Source organism: Monomorium pharaonis, chromosome 7 (genome assembly GCF_013373865.1).
Source record: "Monomorium pharaonis isolate MP-MQ-018 chromosome 7, ASM1337386v2, whole genome shotgun sequence".
Classification (NCBI taxonomy): domain Eukaryota; kingdom Metazoa; phylum Arthropoda; class Insecta; order Hymenoptera; family Formicidae; genus Monomorium; species Monomorium pharaonis.
Genome location: NC_050473.1, coordinates 5617550 through 5636368, shown reverse-complemented (window position 1 = coordinate 5636368; position 18819 = coordinate 5617550). Strand labels below are relative to the sequence as shown.

The 18819-nt window shown below is 32.9% G+C and overlaps 2 protein-coding genes across 16 annotated transcripts in view; one reads left to right on the top strand and one right to left on the bottom strand.

The window, feature by feature from the left end:
* Positions 1–190: 190 nt before the first annotated feature.
* Positions 191–2115, bottom strand: LOC105832527 (NADH dehydrogenase [ubiquinone] 1 alpha subcomplex assembly factor 2). Of its 9 annotated transcripts, none has more exons than XM_012673571.2 (3): positions 1851–1965; positions 1659–1736; positions 191–1407 (listed from the first exon to the last, which is right to left on the bottom strand). In XM_012673571.2, exon 3 carries the CDS (start codon positions 1388–1390, stop codon positions 932–934), a length of 459 nt encoding a protein of 152 aa, XP_012529025.1. In that variant the 5' UTR covers positions 1391–1407; positions 1659–1736; positions 1851–1965; the 3' UTR covers positions 191–931. The 9 variants fall into 9 exon arrangements, with proteins under 9 accessions (XP_012529025.1, XP_012529029.1, XP_012529026.1 ...); XM_012673575.2 differs by having other exon boundaries at positions 191–1402; XM_012673572.3 differs by having other exon boundaries at positions 1659–1769; positions 1851–1956.
* Positions 2116–3142: 1027 nt separating this feature from the next.
* The window catches only part of LOC105832532 (serine/threonine-protein kinase 10), a 28238-nt gene continuing 12561 nt past the window's right edge, over positions 3143–18819 (top strand). Inside the window, exons 1-13 of one of the 7 annotated variants that reach the window (XM_036289899.1) lie at positions 3143–3837; positions 4270–4360; positions 8215–8882; positions 8973–9137; positions 9934–10132; positions 10290–10420; positions 10867–11190; positions 11644–11689; positions 12405–12451; positions 13398–13482; positions 14399–14553; positions 15525–16054; positions 16215–16744. In XM_036289899.1, the coding sequence (XP_036145792.1) occupies positions 8724–8882; positions 8973–9137; positions 9934–10132; positions 10290–10420; positions 10867–11190; positions 11644–11689; positions 12405–12451; positions 13398–13482; positions 14399–14553; positions 15525–16054; positions 16215–16744 (2371 nt within the window). In that variant the 5' untranslated portion in view covers positions 3143–3837; positions 4270–4360; positions 8215–8723. The other 6 variants (XM_036289898.1, XM_036289897.1, XM_036289902.1 and 3 more) reach the window with 6 other exon arrangements.

Genomic DNA, 18819 nt, shown 5'->3' with positions numbered 1-18819 from the left:
TATGATCATTCCTATAAATTGCATCCAGCAATCTTTAAACCATTTAGATCTTTTATTTATTTTCTCTAAAAGATAAAATAAAGCAATAACTAAAATTGAAATCGAATAAGAATCTAAAACCAATCATTTATCTATTATCTACGTTAAAAATTAATTAGATAATACTGGTACTGATAAACAGCTTTTAAAATTTCCATAAAAAGATGTGATTTTTTATTTATATTTCATATATATCTTTTAACATGAGAGCTTTTGACGTTGCTATCTTCAAAATAAATAAAATTAAATAATAAAGTTGATAATTTGCTACTTAATATTTATAATATTAATTCACATGGATAAAATGGAAACATAATTATTTTATAACAATGGTTTTAATCTAATAAGAAACGTTACCATGTTTAATGTGGCATTATATTTAAAGAGATTATATGATTCATGTTATTTAGTGATTATATAATTGAACATTTCATATCGGTAAAACTTAATTTTTTTAATTCCAAATATTCTTTATAAACTTTATTCTTATAAATATATTTTTTTCAAATTTATATTTTGTTTACAATTAAATTACTTAAAATTTGTTTTCACATAAGACTCAATACTATTTTAAACATTTATTTAAAAACTAAGTCAAAAATTCTTTAAATTCTGGAATACTTATATGTTAATCATGAGTTTATTATCTTCAAAATTTAATCAAATTTTTGGATTATGCAAAAAGACTAGGAAATCTTGAAAGAATTTATTGTGGAAAATATATATCGTTCTAACCAAGGTTAAAACCTCAAACTCCCTAATAATTTTCAGAATATGCGTCTTTATCAATTTTTTAAACCATTTCTCAAGAATTCAGTTAAGTTCTTTATTATAAATAGAAAATAATTGTAACTTGACTCTAGAAATGCTGCTAAGTATGACATTCCATTGTTTATTTGTACGAATCCTTTGGTTTGTAATTATTACCAAAACCCTTATAATCTTCATAAACTGGAAAATTTCCTGGATTAGCTGCCTGGGAGGTGGACGAAACTGGAAGATCTGCATTGTCCTCGCTTTTAGAACAGTTTCCCTGCAAACGTTTTGTCGCATTCTTTTTGGTCATTGCCAATTGATAATTTTTCTCTATTTCCTCCTGTGTAGGTGGCTCTTTCCGCCGATATCTCAACCAAGCCTCCCATTCCGCAGGTAACTCCTGCTCAAAATCGTCCTTGTTCACTGGCACGAAATATCGCGGTGGCCTTTTCCGAGCAGATGATAGAATCTCCTCCTCGTAGTACTTTGTACCGTAGTAATCCTTTCCGATCAACTTGCGGCGAGCGAAGCGGGGCTTCAGCGAAGATACGAAACTATTCCAGAGTATCCTCAGGACACCGCGTTCCTTGGCCATGGTCACTATAGTCTGTACTGCAAAGAACAATTCCAACTTTTATAATATGAAATATATTTCCTGTATTAATACATTATGTATTATAATACACGTGCCGCGTTTATATGTAATTTATTTTATTCTTATTGGGATAATTTTAAGCAGAATTGGAAAAAAGTTACTTTTGTAGAAGTTAACTATATACTTGCAATTATAATTTTCATTTATCAAAAAGTAATTAGTTATTGTTATCAATTTTAAAAATTAACGTATTATGCTTGAAAAGTACCGAATTACGGTAAAACTAAGAGAGAGCCCCGTCTTCTTTGATTTTGCTCAAACTTTGCAATATTGTTCATTTTCATGTCTAAAACACGAATCCATAAGAAAAAAAATGTCGCTAAAAACGTAACTTACCATTAGATAAGCATGTGTCTATCTTCATTTTTTTCTAAATAAATTAAGACAGACACATATTTACCTGATAGATAAGTTTATCAAGAAGTTAGAACAACTGGCCCTCAATAAAAAAAAGAAATTATAGTGTCAAAAAGTGACAGTTTCGTGGTTAGAAACAGTTAGGAAATTTGTACCATAATAAGGTTTGTTCAAATCACATGCTCCAACATAATCCTATTTGCTCCACGGACTCATTGGCTGGTATTCATAGTCGAATCTTATTTCAAGATCGTCTCAAGCAATATCTTAAGATGCTAATACAGCTCTGTGATTGGCTGATGGCATCTTAAGACAGTACTTAAGATGACTTAAATATAAGATCCGACTATGAATACTGGCCATTGACCAATCACGGAGTCTGTTGGATATCACACCCAAAATGACATATGGCCATTAGAGAGCCTCTGAGGGAGAGAATGGCAAACTGATCACGTGAACGCCCCCATCGAATCAGAAAAGACGCGATCTCTCTGTCTGTTTAGTGAGCCTCTGAGAGAAAGAGAGAGAAAGAGAAAGAGCGATAACCTGATTATGGGTCTGTTCGCGTCACATGTCCCAACATGCTCCTATTCACCCCAACGCACTCCAATACGTTGATTCCGATGACGCCAACCTATTAGAATGCGTTGGAGTAAGTAGGAGCATGTCGGAGCATGGCGACGCGAACAAACCATATGTGACCGCGTGCTGCCGCGTGCTTAACGCCCTCATTGAATCAGGGGCTCGATTCTTGAATTCATTTGCAAGAGAAACGTATTCGCAAATTCTGTTCTTACAGAAAAGTTGAAAATTTATTGGCTATCGTATGGCTTTCAACCAATAAACTTGCAACTTTTCTGTTAGAGCGGGTATTTGCGCATACGTTTTCTTGCGAATGAATTCAAGAATAGGGGCCCTGATCTACAATAGGTGTAGATCTACAATAAGCCTTGTGCCATAAGAAACTGACCAATTATAATTGAATGTGAGAAGAATAATCGAATATAATTGGTTAATTCTTTATGGTTTAAGGATTTTCTACATCTATTGTAGATCCGGCCTAAGGGCACCCGCACAGACTTTTGCATAACGCGCATAACGTATGTACATAAGCAAATTGATTGGTCCATAGGCAAAGTGCATAAGAAATTCAACCAATCGAATTTCTCATGCATTTATATTGATTTATATATGTTATGCGTTATGTTATGCAAAAGCTGTGCGGGAGCCCTAACTTTAACCAACGATGGGAGCTTACCAACAAGTGACACAAATTGACACAGCAGTATTTCTGTCTTTGTTTGATATTCAATGAGAGACAAGGAACAAAATTACTGTTGTGTCAATTTGTGACTCTTGCTGGAAAGCTCCCAATTAAAGTTAATCGGAGTTGATCGAAATGGTCCTGAATCGTGCAGTATTCGCACGATGGACAAAATGGCGGCGCACTGCCACGTCCGAAACGGATCTGCGCAAGCTTCTTTTCTTCCCCCAGCTCTCCGTGCACGGCACTGGCCGAACGCGAACGTCACTTCCAGGCGCGGTGGAGCGCGTCTCGTGCACGCATGAAAGGTCCGCGCGCGCTCTCTCACGCTCGCACGTGTGCGTGCGTGCGTGATCGCGGTCGCGCGCGAGTGTGTGTACGACAGTGTACGTCGGATGGAAGCAGGCGAAGCAACATGAGATAGTAGGTTGAAAATGGCCGTGTACGCGGACAGCTTTGCAGCCGCAGAAATTGCCGAACCCCGCGAGAGATAAGCTCCCGCTGCGGGTGTCGCGAGTGGAACGCAGTCGCACGCAGCGCGCGTGTGTAAATAGTGCGTCATCTCGCGTGCGCCTTTCTCTGCTTCACTCCTTCCGTATATCACCCATGAACGGCCTCCGCGAGACGAGACGCGCAGCGTCGACCAGATAGCGGCTACGTCGGGCTACATTCCGGCGAATTTCGCGGAGGGGGATAGGAAGAGGCGGCCGTCGCCGTGTCTAGGATTTCGAGGAGACAAAAAAAAATCATCCAGTCGAATACGCAGGTAAGCGATCGCCGCTTCCTCCGCAGATGACGGACGAAGGACAGCCGCTCGTGCGTCCTGAGGTTGCACGCGGATGCCGATCGTCCGTCGTGACTGTCGTGAGTCGTCGCGATATCTCGTCTGAAGTGAGCACGACACGGCGCTCTTTCTCTTTCTCTCTTTCTCTTTTCTCGTTCGCTCTCTCGGAACGTAGAATGTAGAGTAGACAACAGTGTCGTCTAGTTGGAGGATTTTCCCTCAGATTTTGAATTTTGTTATCACGTAGGATTTTGTTTGAAAGATAAAAACTTTGGGGAAATTTTTACACGGGGAAAATGCAAAAATCTACAATATTTTTTTTTTTTAAGAAATGATAGGAATTTTATAATACGATCATTTTTTTTTAAATTGTATTTATAACCTGACACTTTACCGAATAGGTGCTCCTTCTAGATGCACCTTCCTGCACTTTCCATATGCGCGGAATGAAGTCAGCCGTGTTCGTATCTCGGCCGTGAGAAGGACGAGGGGAAGATTTTCGCAGGTAGGCGATGTGTGTGCGGTGAAGGAGAGAAAGAGTGTGAGAGAGAGAGAGAGAGAGGAGCGCAGTCACGAAAAATCTGTTCTGTCGAGCCTCCACGAGACAGACACGCGCGACGTGTCCTACGCGATCTCGGCCCATCCCGAGAGTGAGTGTCGTTGGGTTCGTCGTCGTGGTGGTTGCCTCGCCCTCGCGAGCTCTCGATAGCCGCGTGATATTCGACGTACGCGTAGCCCGATTTCTCATCGTGTGGTCGGGGCGTGTTCGTTGCGAAAGGAGAGGAGCCTAACCGCTTTCGCGCGAGCGGAGCAGAGCCGAAAGGAGCGAACGCGTGGACACGACACGACACGAAACGGAGCGGAGCAGATCAGATCTCCTCCGTGGCAGCGCGAATCTCCGAAAAAATCCGGATGCGCCCGCGGCATAGCGGTCGTGGCATCGATGGCGGTACGGACGTGACCTAAGGTCACTTGTCAAAATTGTGTCAACCCGCGTGATCGAATGTCAACACCTGTCGATGACTCGTTCTCACACGCACACACACACACACACACACACACACACACACACACACACACACACACACACACACACACACACATACCTATCTCTATTTCTCTCCTGAGATAACACACGTTCAAAAGTGACACACAAGACTTTTAAAAAATGTTGAGACGATTTTTTTTTAATACATTGATCCAAATGTGTTCAAATGTTTTTTAAATTTATTTTTTAAACATGTCCAAATAAGTTCGTGCCTGATTTTCTTCTAGTAATAATTAACGTATAATTCACATCTTACCAAAAAAGAAAACTTTAAAGTCGCTAATATTGAATGTATTATTAAACTTTCAAATTTAAAAGTGGATTAAAATTGAATCTATTATTTGAATCCAATGAATTTTTCCGCCATATTGGATCTGCAATTTTTAATTTTAGAGTTTTTACTGCAGATTTGTTAGCAACGATTTTAGAAACTTATACATTCAAGTGAATATAACCACTCTTGTTTGCATTGCTTGAAATCTCCAAAAATGTTTGCACTTAAAACGAGATAAGTATATACATATTCTGACATTGGAGAAACAGAGAGAGAGAGAGAGAGAGAGAGAGAGAGAGAGAGAGAAAATGTGCGAGTGCGAAGATGCCGAGTGCAAAAAGTGCAACATAAATAGAAACGTGTGTATTTTTTACTTTTATTTTATTTTACAAGTATTGTGACTGTAGGTATACGCATCAAGCGGCGCAATTCACCATATTATTTTTTGTGTAAGGAGTCCTTATTCTTCATCTTTAACATCAGCTCGGAAAGAAGTCGCTATCTTTGTTTTTGTGGGAGATGCAAATTTTTGAAGGATAACGTTTCTACATAATGTCCCAGGGATTGGACATTAGGAGTTGGCACGAAGGGGTTGGAGGTGCCCGAATGGCATCTTACCGACGCGATTTTCGACGCATCTAGACGCATTTATGTTGCCCGGGGTCTCTTTCTCTTCTTTCTTTCTAGCCACCATTCTTTCCTGATTTCTTATCATCCGTCACGCTTCCGCGATAAATCGCGTCGCCGCGGGATGTACACGCGGTCGCCGGGAGCGGCTATCGACCAACAGCCGCGACAACGGCAACGGATCGTTCTGCTAAAAGGGATTAAGTCGCGAGGGACGGGGGACAACAGTAATTCCGATTAACGCCTAATCGAATTTGCCGTAACTCTGCACGAGAGCGGAGTCCACCGGACGTTTTGCAAGTCCTCGCTGCCCACGCGAGATGCTTCCGCGAGACTAGGGCATCGGCTTTGCAATCTCGCGCCTTCGCGCCTTCTTCTTTTCCTTCCCCTTGAAAGGAAACACCGAACCGTGAAAGCGTGGTGTGTGTGTGTGTGTGTGTGTGTGTGTGTGTGTGTGTGTGTGTGTTGGCGCGTTCTGCTTTTGCATTCTTGGAAAAAATTCGGTCCCTCAAAAAAATGTTCCCTGCCTAAAAATTAACCCTCCTAACCGATCGGACCTAATCGATCAAAATCTGTAATAATAATTATGTCCATTTCCACTGATGTTGATTAACTTTGATTTCGGTTTAACTTACTCTTTATTCTTTCCTACTTCTAAGGCCCAGTTCCATAACTTAGTTTAACCAGAATTTAATTAACATTGTTTAAGAAAATTAGTTATTAAGAAAATTTGTTTTATATAAAACGAATTTATCTATTGAACATGATTAGTTAAACTCTATTAGGTAAATTAAGTGAAGCTGGATCTAAAATTGGAGAATAGAAGAGAGTAAGTTAAATCAAGATTGAAATTAATCTATATTAGTAATCTATATTATCTACATCTATATTAGACCGAAATTATAAATTCCGGTCTACAATAGATGTAGATAAGTCTTAAGCTATAAGAAATTAACCAATCATGGTCGAATGTGAGAGAATAGATAATCGAATTGGTCAGTTTCTTAAGCTTAAAACTTACTACATTGATTGTAGACTAGGACTTGAAACCTTCCAAAGCTAATGGATCAAATAACTGGCGTAATTAGACGTAGATTTTGGAGAGACCGACTAGAAAATATTTCTCCTACATCTTTGATACAGAAACGACATTAATGTTTATTGCATATTACCACCATATGTTAAATATGTTAAATCTCTATAGTTGTATATAAGTATTGAAGATAGCAAAAGATAACTTGACAGAAAATTTGAATTTATTTTCTCTTGGGATTTAGTTGAACATTGATTTGACATTACTGAATCAAATCTGTAAATCTCATTTGATAAGTAAGCCTTAAGCCGTAAGAAATTGACCAACTCTAGTTGATTCTCTTCACTTCGATTATGACTGGTCAAACTAATGCAATTATGTTTATTTCCATCGACACCAATATGATTTGACTTTAATCTCGGCGTAACTTGCTTTTTATCTTTTTCTAGTTCTAAGAATTAGAAAAAGATAAAAGTTAAACTGAGATTAAAATTAATCTACAATGGAAGTGAGTGGTGTTGGATCGGTGACTTATTCATAATTTATGTTGATACAAAAAAAATTAACTGTAAAGAATTAAAAATACATAATTCCTATAAAAGAGAATAAATATCAAGTTTATTTTAATAACAATAATTCGAGATTTATAATTGACGATAGGTTCAATAGACTCACTATCAGTTCCAGAGAGTTAAAGACCTGGAATGCAAGGAAAGACGGTTCGATCGCCAATTCATATAAAATTGCGCATTTTCGATTTAGTGGTAGCAAAGAATTTTCAGTAGTGCGTTATAATCTATCGTTAAAGGAGCCAATTGTTAACTACGCATCCCTCGATAATATCCGCACTGCAGATAGTAATTCTTTTTCCAGCTTATCAATGATATCTGAGTTCTCTAATACCTCTTATCTCATCTCCGTAATTTATTTGTACATGTTTTCCAAATAGAGATTCTTTTTAAAGAGTCTCCTGGTACATGTACGCATTAGGATTTTATATCGTGCGGTACTTGATTTCAGGTTTTGAGTCAGCTTAAAGATGAATATCTTGTTTAATAAAACATTCCACTGACTTTGCCCCAGTTTTCTCTGTAATAAAATTTCTACTATTATTCACCACCGCTGAAGTACATTGAACAATTGGTTATTATTATTATTATTATTATTATTATTATTATTATTATTATCATTACTACTACTACTACTACTATTACTACTACTACTACTACTACTATCGAGGCTACTACTTACATATCGAGGCTGAAAAAGAAAAGGATAGCTCCTTTTACGACTCGACAACAGTATTTTTCACAAACTGTTAGCAAATTTGCGTGAAGAATGATTGGTAATAAATAATAAATTTTTTTTTTTTTCCAGAACTTGATCCAAAAACATTCCCTGCGCATCTAATTACTGGGAGATCGTCAGCGATGGGTCGCGCTCCTCTTATCTGTACCTACGGTAGTTTGAGCACAACGATAATCAGTTAAGAAGGACTTGGAGTTTACAAAGATGCGGGAGTGGTGCGGCACCACGATCCCCTGGTATCCAGCAGGGATTTAGAGAGAATAATACCTGCACCTTGAAGAAGATATCTTAATGTAGTATCATAATAATGCGGACTATGTAAAGTGACATTATTTTAGACCGTATCATACATTGCAGTGCTGAGAGAAAGTAGTTACTAAGCTTTTTTGAGCGTTCTAACTAAAAGTTATATTTTACTACAGATTTAATAACGAAGTTGTTAATAGTTACAATTTGTACAATTCGACAAGCGTGTTGTTGAAGGTTTTTTCATAGTGTGTTCAAATTGTAATAATAATCCAGTTTTTGAGTGTGCGTACACGCACATTATATCAAGATATATCAAGATATCTTTCAAAATGTCCTTCCTATCGAATTTGAAGAAGGCCTTCCACTTCGGTGGTAACGACGCGAAGAAGAAAAAGCTGTACAATAACATCAAGATGGATTGTAATCCAGAGGAGTTTTGGGAAATGATTGGTGAATTAGGAGATGGCGCGTTTGGAAAAGTTTATAAGGTAACGCAACTTTTTAAGAAATATCCTAGTCTATCGAGTCTATTTTACTTTTGTTTTACTAGTATTCTTAATGAATTGTTATTTTTGTAGGCACAACACAAGCAGTCCAACCAACTTGCTGCCGCGAAAATGTGTGCATTGGAAGGAGAGGATGATCTTAGCGATTTTATGATCGAGATAGACATTTTATCAGAGTGCAAACATCCTAATATTGTTGAGTTGCGTGAAGCTTATTTCATTGATGGAAAGCTATGGGTATGTTTTACAGAAGTTTTTCTTCTATATAAAAAAGAAATGTTATATTTAATCATTATCCTATATAGGATGTTTTCGTGTTATAGCGTATTATTATTAGAGCGACAATTCTTTATTTTAATCATTTCTTGATGTAATTTTTGTTTGATAAACTTAATATTTACTATTTGAAACAAGATGATACAAGATAAGTATCAAGTGACACATTATAAGTGATATTATGTGTTCGATGATGTTTGTCTTATCTGTTTCTACTAGTCACATTTGTTATGTAAAACAATTGAATTTAACATTACCTTAATGCTAAGTGTGTAAAAAAAGTGATGAGGCAATTCTGACATCAGATTCGTGTTCAGCATGTCAAAATACATAGAGATTGACTATCGGGGTCTCAGTAACAGACCACTTTTCTTTTTTTGTGTGCCTGTGTTATTGAATAGAATATAATTTTTTTCGTGTATATCTACATAAGCGTCTTTATATTACAATTATTTATAGTAAAATTTTTTTTATAAATGAAAGAATTATTTTTGTGACGCAACTAAATAAATATATTTTTCTTGATGAAATTATACCAAATTTTCTTTATGTAAGCAAGTTGCATCTGTTTAAGATTAGCAATTCTTTAAAAAAAAGTTTTGTATTCTTATTTATTAATATATATAATAATGTTTGTTGATTGAAATATTTTTCCCTTTTTTGTTGAGGGTTTTCTTAGAAATAAAATAATTATTTTTGTGACACAATAAAATGACTATTTTGAAAGAAACTAAAGAAAAAAAAAATGTTTTTGTAGATGTTAATTGAGTATTGTGACGGTGGTGCTGTGGATTCTATAATGGTCGAATTGGAAAAGGCATTAACAGAGATACAAATAGCATACATCTGCCAACATATGACTAAAGGTCTTGCTTTCTTACACAAATCTAAAGTCGTGCACAGGGATTTGAAGGCAGGAAACGTCTTGCTGACTATGGCAGGTGGTGTTAAAATAGGTAAATACCTAAAAAGCTTTATTAATTTCTTTGTTTAAATTATTAAAATTTCCTTATTAAAAATTTATTTAAAACAATTTTTTTTATTTAAATAGCTAAAATAATTTTCTTACTTAAATACGATAATATATACAAGAAATTTTATCTTTAATTATAGCTGACTTTGGGGTGTCTGCAAAGAATAAGCATACTCTGCAAAAGCATGACACGTTTATCGGAACTCCTTATTGGATGGCACCCGAAGTTGTTTTGTGCGAAACATTCAGAGATAATCCTTATGATTTTAAAGTAAGCACTCATAAATATAAATCTCACAAAAGGGCCGACACAAATCTAAATTGTTGATTTCTTTTTGTAATTATTATATAGATACTAAATACATTTCTAATTTAACGGCCGTTAATCAATTTTTAGTATTTTTAAAGAAAAAGTTCTAAGAGTCGAATGTAAAAAAAAAGATAAAAAATAGGAAAACAAATCTAAAAGAATATTTTTAGATCTAAACAATATTAATAATCAAATTATTTTAATTTCTAAAGAATTAAAAATAATTAGTGATTAACTCTATAGTTACTTATATTTAATAATTTTGTAAATAATTAATTTTAAAATACATAATTTTTTTACTCTCCTGAGTATTTTATATTTTTAACTTGTGTTACCTTTCTGTGCAAAATGTATTTCACTCTCTAACTTGAAAATGTGATACATATAAACTCTCGACCTGTGTTTAGGTTGACATCTGGTCTCTTGGTATAACTCTTATAGAATTTGCACAAATGGAACCACCGAACCACGAAATGTCGCCGATGCGAGTATTACTTAAAATACAAAAAGGCGATCCGCCGAAACTGGATCAACCCGGAAAATGGAGTAAGGAATTTAATGATTTTATTGCTAAAGCACTTATAAAGGACCCAACCTCACGACCTACCGCTGACGATTTGTTAAAACATCCGTTTATAAGCCGACATTTAGATTCAAAACCTGTCAGAGATTTATTACTCGAATATAAGGCGGATGTTGTCGAGGAAGAGCTGGTAGACGAAGAAGCAGAGGTAGGTTCTATTTTTTATCTCTGTATTTTATCCTGTATTCTTTATGTACATGTTAATTATGCAGATTGTATTCAATATAGAAATAATACAATGTAAATTTGTAAGATTGAACATGAAACTAATATATTTAAATTTTTATACTTAAAAAAAAACATGCAGACATATTGTTGCACGAGAATCCAAGATCTAATTATGGTTTATAAAAAATAAACATTTTCCAACATAGCGTATCTTTTACATTAGTTTATATTGTAGTTGTATTAATGATATTTTGATATCGAAATTTTCTCTTTCTTTTCTATTTAAGAAAAATTTGCTTTGGTGCAAGAGTTCAGATTTTAATACAATAACGTCGTAGATAACCATTTCATAATTCAAATAGTTAAGCACGAAGCTTTTAATAATGCAGAATTAACATGTATTACACATTGTTACATGCTTCCGTTATTATAGAAGGCAAAAAAAACGAAAAAACACAGAGAACAATATCAGCGAATTGGTAAGCTGCTTCTGTGTGAAGCATACATGTCTTAGCCCTGTTTATTTGTAAAATGGAGGAAACGTAAATTATTAGAACCTAGAAACTCATTAATCAAATGTTGCATTAATTAGAATCTGACCATTCTTGATAAATGTTCCTACAAAATTAAGAACGCATTAAGAACGATTTTAGTTCGCGATTATTCATACTAAGTTATTAGTCAGTTCTTAAATAAAACGATTATTGTTCGTATTTATGTATCACTACGCATGATATGATTGTCTCATTTAAATATTATGTATAGTGCATGTATTTAAAGTTAAATCTAGTATTCTTAGTCCGGAAAAAATTTTCGGAAATTTTAGGACAAAATTTTTTCTTTGTATATTTTTTAGATTTTTTTATGTCACCTATTATCTTTCACGTTAACAATTTAAAATTTTCTTTTGCATTTAAGATCTCTAATAAGTAAGTAATTCAACAAAATTCGTGGCCGCTACGTTGTATCTTTTCATATTTTTCGCAAAAAAGCAAATATTTGATTTTTCTCGATTTTATTTTTCCGAAAAGTTAAGAACACTAGTTAAATCTGTCACAAATTTTATTTTTCTCTTTGATTAGAAATGAGTTATTATAAATGTGTAGAATCAATAGTAGAATATTCTCTTTGCCTGAAATATGTTGTGATCATGTATAAATGTGTTGTGATAATTTTATTACTTTGGCTGTGCATGCGGTTCTCCTGGCCCTCGCCAGCCTCATTATCCCAATACGCGCCAGGTTAGTAGTTTACGTCGCGTTGTATTCTGCACGATAACAAATTTAATTATTTGTCAGCTAAAATACAAATTTAAAATTTATATATACTATTTTGTACATATGCGAGTTTCTTTTAGAATTTACTTTCAAAATCATAGTAATTATGGATTTTGAATTTTACTATAATTTTAATAAAATTCAAAATTTTAGAAAAAAATTAATTAATAATTAAATATAAAAGAGTTTAATTAAATTTTACTGAAACAATACCAAATTTTTCTAAAATTGCATTGAAATTCTTTAAACTCCATGTTACTCCACAATTAACTTTAAGGATGAATTAAAAAAAAATTTTATGTGCCAAAATAAATGTTGTATTCTATAAACCAAGATACCATACAAGATGTTTTTCGGAAATTAAAATCGGAAAATAAAGTTTTCCTTTAACGTTTTAAAGTTTACTTTTTATAAAATAAAATACTTTATTGTCAGTAATATATTATTTAGAAATTTTATACAATGATAAGAAGAATTGATTTGTGAAAAAGAAAGGTGCAAGATTATTCTCTTTAAGATATCTTGTTTTTCCTCTTTCCATATATAAAATATTTTAATTTAAAAAATTTTTACAGAAATTTTATCACTATTGCCACAACAGTTTCTGAGAAAATAATTTATAAAATTTACGTAAACCACTATATATAATTATAACAAATATTATATACAGCATGAGATAATATTTTCTCTGCTTGATTTTTTCATAATTTTACGTTATTTAAATAATGACATGCAAATTAATTATTGTAATTTGGCATTGATTAACATTTTTTTCTGTATACCTTGTTACTTACATGTTACTTAATATCATGTCATTTGTAATAGAAATTAAACGATTTACTGATTAATTGAAAGAGATTTTTATTTGTATTTTTTACATTCTTATTTAATGTGTACATTAATATTTCAGGACCAACGTACGTCTCAACTTCCTTTGGAGCTGGATCAAATCACAGATGACTCCGCTCCTACGCGTCTTGATGCTGACATTAAGAGTAAGTACTAAACTATATTCTTTCCGAAAGTACTGGGAACTTAATATTTTTTAAATATTTTAATCGAAGGAATTTAAACAAAAATTAAAATGGATTATAAATTGGTGTCAAGAAACTTTTAAATTTCTTGTAATGCTGTAATCAATGGGAAATCATTAAAAGAATGCCAGATAAATGTGAAAAACATAGTCTAATCAGAGTATGTAACAGGGTGTGTATACAGAGAAAACCAGAAAACAATCTGGAATTTTGAGATTTTTTTTCTTAAAAGGATAGATTTTTATTGGAAGTCAGGAATATTTTAAAAATTTTACTTAAAAATTTCTATTTTTCTCTCTTTTTGATAAATATTTTTTTATCTTTTTTTTTCTAATTTTTGATACAAAATATCGACAATCAGTGACATCATATGACATACCCATCCCTGTACATTCATATATATCCTAGTGTGATTCGCAAATTTTTATTAAATATAAATCAATGATAAAAAATAATACATTATTCTAAATTGACGTTGTATGTTTCGTATTGTGTAATTTTAGTGACAGTGATTACATTATTGTAAACAAATCATTATATGTACATTATACTTACAAGGGAAACCTTGCCTCGCAAAACTAGAGAATTCTAATTTTAACAAATGTAGAGGGGGAAAACTTAATAAAGCATAAATGTAGAGAGAGTAAATATATGAATTTAGAAATATTTTATGCTCGAAAATTGTTTAGAGTTGAAACTACCCTTCAAAGATAAAGACATTTTTGCATTTTTTCGATATATCTCATAAATCAAATGAGATATCAAAAAATATTTTATACAAAAGTTTTACAGTATAAATACCTCTATTTAAATATGCTATTTATTTTTTGAAACAAAAAATTTTTTTTGGAAAAAAATGCTTTGCTTCATTTTCCAGTTCCCGAAAAAGAAAATCTTGTACCTACATCTATAAAGAAAGAGGAGAGTCACAAGCGCGAGATCAATCGGGATGGCGAGAAAGAGGACAAGAATAAGAGATTACGTAAGGCTGAATCCAAAGAGAATATACAGCCTCCTGTCGAAAAGAAACAGGTATTTAATATAATTAATTAACTCATTATTTAGCTTATTAGATTAACAGAAATTAACAGAAAAATTTAACGTTAGTAAAAATAACAGAAAATAAAGAAAAAGAAGAGGAGAGTAGAAGAAGGAAATGTAAAAGAAAAGATTAATGGATACAGAATAATGAAAAGATGAAATTCTAATTATATTGTTGACATTATTTTATTAATATTAATGTTTTATGATGTGTTGTTCTGTTTTCTGCACTTATTTGGTTTGGAAGAAAGGACAATCTACTTTGAATTTTAAAAAGTAAAAATAAATATTACATAACGTTTTATTTTAAGTTTATTTAAAATTAGGAAGAAATTAAGGAAGTTAATTAATAGATATTTAAGACGGAAAATCGGTTTTATTTTGATTTTATTTTTGTTGCACGTGTTAGAGGAATGAATATTAAATATAATATATATTATGTAAGACATAAAGATAAGATGAAAATGTACAAACAATTGTAAACCAAAAGTCGTTTTACAGTTATTGTATCAGTTACTGTAAAATTTAAATTTTAACAGTGACTGTTAAAAAAATATATTAAAATGTTTTTAAAATAATAAATTGCTAATTAATCGATATTTTTTAGATCTAATTTTTATACAAATTTTATTAAAATATTTTTTTATTTGAAAATGTAATTATATTAATTAAATAATTGCTTAGAGTCGACTTTTTGCAAAGTAACGGGTAATAAGAGGATCAAATAAAACGAGCTTGAAAAAAGTTTAAGACATAAATATGAATGTGATTTATTAATAATAGTTAAATTCAATTAAGCACTATTAAAATAATAAATGCTTGATTGAATTTAATTAGTATTAATATATTTTTTTATTTATTGAGGATTGGTGTTTAAATAAAAAAATAAAATAATGAATAACTTATTGATTGTACGGATAATGAACGTTTGCTAATAGCATACATGTAATTATTATTTGTAGGCCCCTAAGCCACCGAGTGAAACAAATGAGCGCAGATTATCTCGAGACAAAGGGCCGGCGCCCCCACCGCCACTTATGCGTCAGGATAGCGAGGAGAAGAAGAAAAAGAAAGACGAGGAGCAAGAAAACATTCCCAAAACCGTCGAAAAAGTCGCAAGCCTATCAAATAAACAAAAATCTATGGAAGACAAACCACATATCAATAAGGTAGCGCAAAGTGAAAAGACGGTGGATCAACAGGTAACAAATGTTAAAGAGCAGAAAAATTTAGAGATTGAAGATCAGATGCAAAATGAAGTGAGCAATTCCGAGAAGACAAAGAAAGTAGAAAGTGAGGGTAATGGTAAATTTTTCGATAATATAAAAAGATTTGAGAGTCAACAGAAGTTAATGAACAATAAATCAAGCTCGGCCTCGAAAAAGCAATTGGGGATAAATGAAAAACGCAAGTCAGCACCCGTGAAGCCGGAAATGATCGAAGATTTGTCCAAGATAATATATAAGCAATCGTCTTTTGAAGATAAGAACAGGTATACATTTTCTATTAATTTTTTAATTATAATTTAGCTTTATAGATTAAACACTAATGAAAATTTAATCTTTATGTTTAATATTTTTATCGATTCAATATTTAATTTATTATTGAACTAAAGAAAATTGTATTTATCACGAAACAATATTTTCATTTAGAATGAAAAACAAGTTGTCTGTTGATGACGTAACAAGTTGCACTGAGTTGCAATCTCGGGAGGAGGTTTACAAAAGTTTGGAGGAAAAGCGAAAATCCGTTGGAGAAAAACTGAATGCCGTATTGGAGAAGCGATTATCCATGGACCCTGCCAAAAGAATAAATGATAGTTCTACGGAAACAATGAAGCACGTAACCGTGGCATCGACGCTCCTGTCGGATAAGAGTATCGTTAAGGCTAGTTCTACGGAAGACATTAAGACGCAGTTTAGCGTAACGAAGACTGAAAATTCTGCCAAAAGTCGCAGCGCAGGGTCGTCTAGGAATGATTCGCTGGAAAACTTCTCGGACGAATTACGCACTAAAACGGACGGTAGTAAGACAAACTACAAACGAAAGGACGCAGCAAGCGATGACAAGGGGTTAGAGAAACAGGATCCGGGAGTTAACGTATCGGTAATTACGTCGACGCCAATCAGAAGCAGAAGCGGCTCGAGGAGAAGCAGTGGGGATAACATAGTCGTTATTACTGGTAAGATTTAGATAAGAGTATACAAAAAAATACTTATTCTATTGTCAAACGATTACTCAATTTCTTTAAGCAATGATTATCTAAGTTAAGAATATTTGCACGTTTAATAATTGTCTTAAAATAGATTCATCGCTAGAAAAACTCATTACCGATTGTTTAAAAAAATTTAATGCTTTTTTTAAGAATATTATAAAAGTTTATTCAGAAAGAGTTAGAATAATAAAATCAGTTTTTGTTTCAACTTAATATTCTTTTGAGATTAAAGTAATAAATTATTCAGATTTAAAATAAATTGGTAAATGGCCAAATGAATAGTATCTTAAATATGTATTTTGTTTGTGTGTGTGTGTGTGTGTGTGTGTGTGTGTGTGTGTGTGTGTGTGTGTGTGTGTGTGTGTGTGTGTGCGTGCGTGCGTGCGTGCGTGCGTGCGTGCGTGCGTGTGCGTGCGTGCGTGCATGCGTGCGTGCGCGCGTATGTGTGTGTGTGTGTAACTCGCAGTGCGAGATGTATCACATATTGCATCATATATTTTTGTAAGTTTATACGAACCAACAACTTACAAATATCCGAAATTTTGACAACAGCTGAATGGAGTTCTGAGTATAGACTCAACAGCTTGGATTTCAATTATACTATAAAAATGTTTTTATTTTTTCTTTAGATACTCTTCGAGCGAAGATAACGCGATGCAAAGTTAAAATCTGTAAATTTTTATTTAAGAAATGAGAGTTAAAAAATAAGAAACGTTATCGGTATATGGTTATAATTTTCGACATCAGAACGGTGCGAACGAGAATGAGCGAGCGAAAGAGTGAAAGAGCGAACGAGAAAGTGAAAGAACGAACGAGGAACTGAAAGAACGAAACAACGAACGAGACAGCGTGCATTGAAAGAGAAGTTATTAATAATATCGCGAATAAGCGTGCAAGAGAATGAAAGAGTGAGCATAATAGCTCACATTCATTTTCCGCAGTGACCGATGATGTAGTTAAATTTCGTGATACAATCAAGCTCCGCTTTATTAGAATAAAATTAAATCTTTTATTAATTTTTTTTTTCAATTTATATTGTTTTATTATATCAAGCTTATATACATTTTGGACACGCAGGTAAATATTTCTGTATTAAATGAAATTGTGTACCTCTTTAATAATATTGACTCAATATTACATATGTATATACACGACTAAAAATAAGACACATTTTAACGCAATATCGATACATTTAGTTTGAAATTTAAAGACTTCAAAATGTGTATAATCGATCTTTTGTTCTTTAATCTTTAAACCAGATAAACTTGTAAACTTGCAGTCTTATGACATGAGAAACATTATTTTATTGTTAACTAATAGTTGAAACTTTATATAGATATTTAGTTACATATACATATTCTCTCAATCTTGTAGAGTTAAACATTACTCAAAAAGAATGAAAATTAAACTTACTCAATTTTTCAAATATTTTCAATTCTAATATGAGTAAAACTTTACCTCCATAATGTAAAAGTTTAGCTTATGCAATTTGAACGATTGTTTACATTATGAGATTTAGAGAGTAAATGTCAATTTCATTCTTTACCTTACGAATATCAATATTTTCATGTTTAATATCTATTTTAGAGCGTATGTATATAGAGTGTACATGGTGTACCCAAAATGTACCCAAATTGGATAAATGTTTTATGTATAATACCTTTTTCTTTCACACATAATTTGGATTTCACATATTTTGGATCCAGACATAATAAACGGAATAGGAAATATATGAAATAGAAACAGTAAACACACGCAAACACAGAGGAAATAAGGAACAATTTAATATGTTGAATAAGAAAAAGGTTACAGTTACGGAAACGTACAAAATATTTTTTATTTAACATATTGAATTTTTTTATTCTATATTTTCTGTTCGTATTCCTTTTTATTGTGAAATCTCTTTTGAGTCAGGTGAAAGCAATATATACTCTAAGATTTGAAGTTGGAAGTTTCTTGAAGTCTTCCACCCGTTATCTCTTTAAAAAAATTTTGTAAAGGAGGATAATTTTGTGCGATAAGATGAAAAAATTTAATTAAAA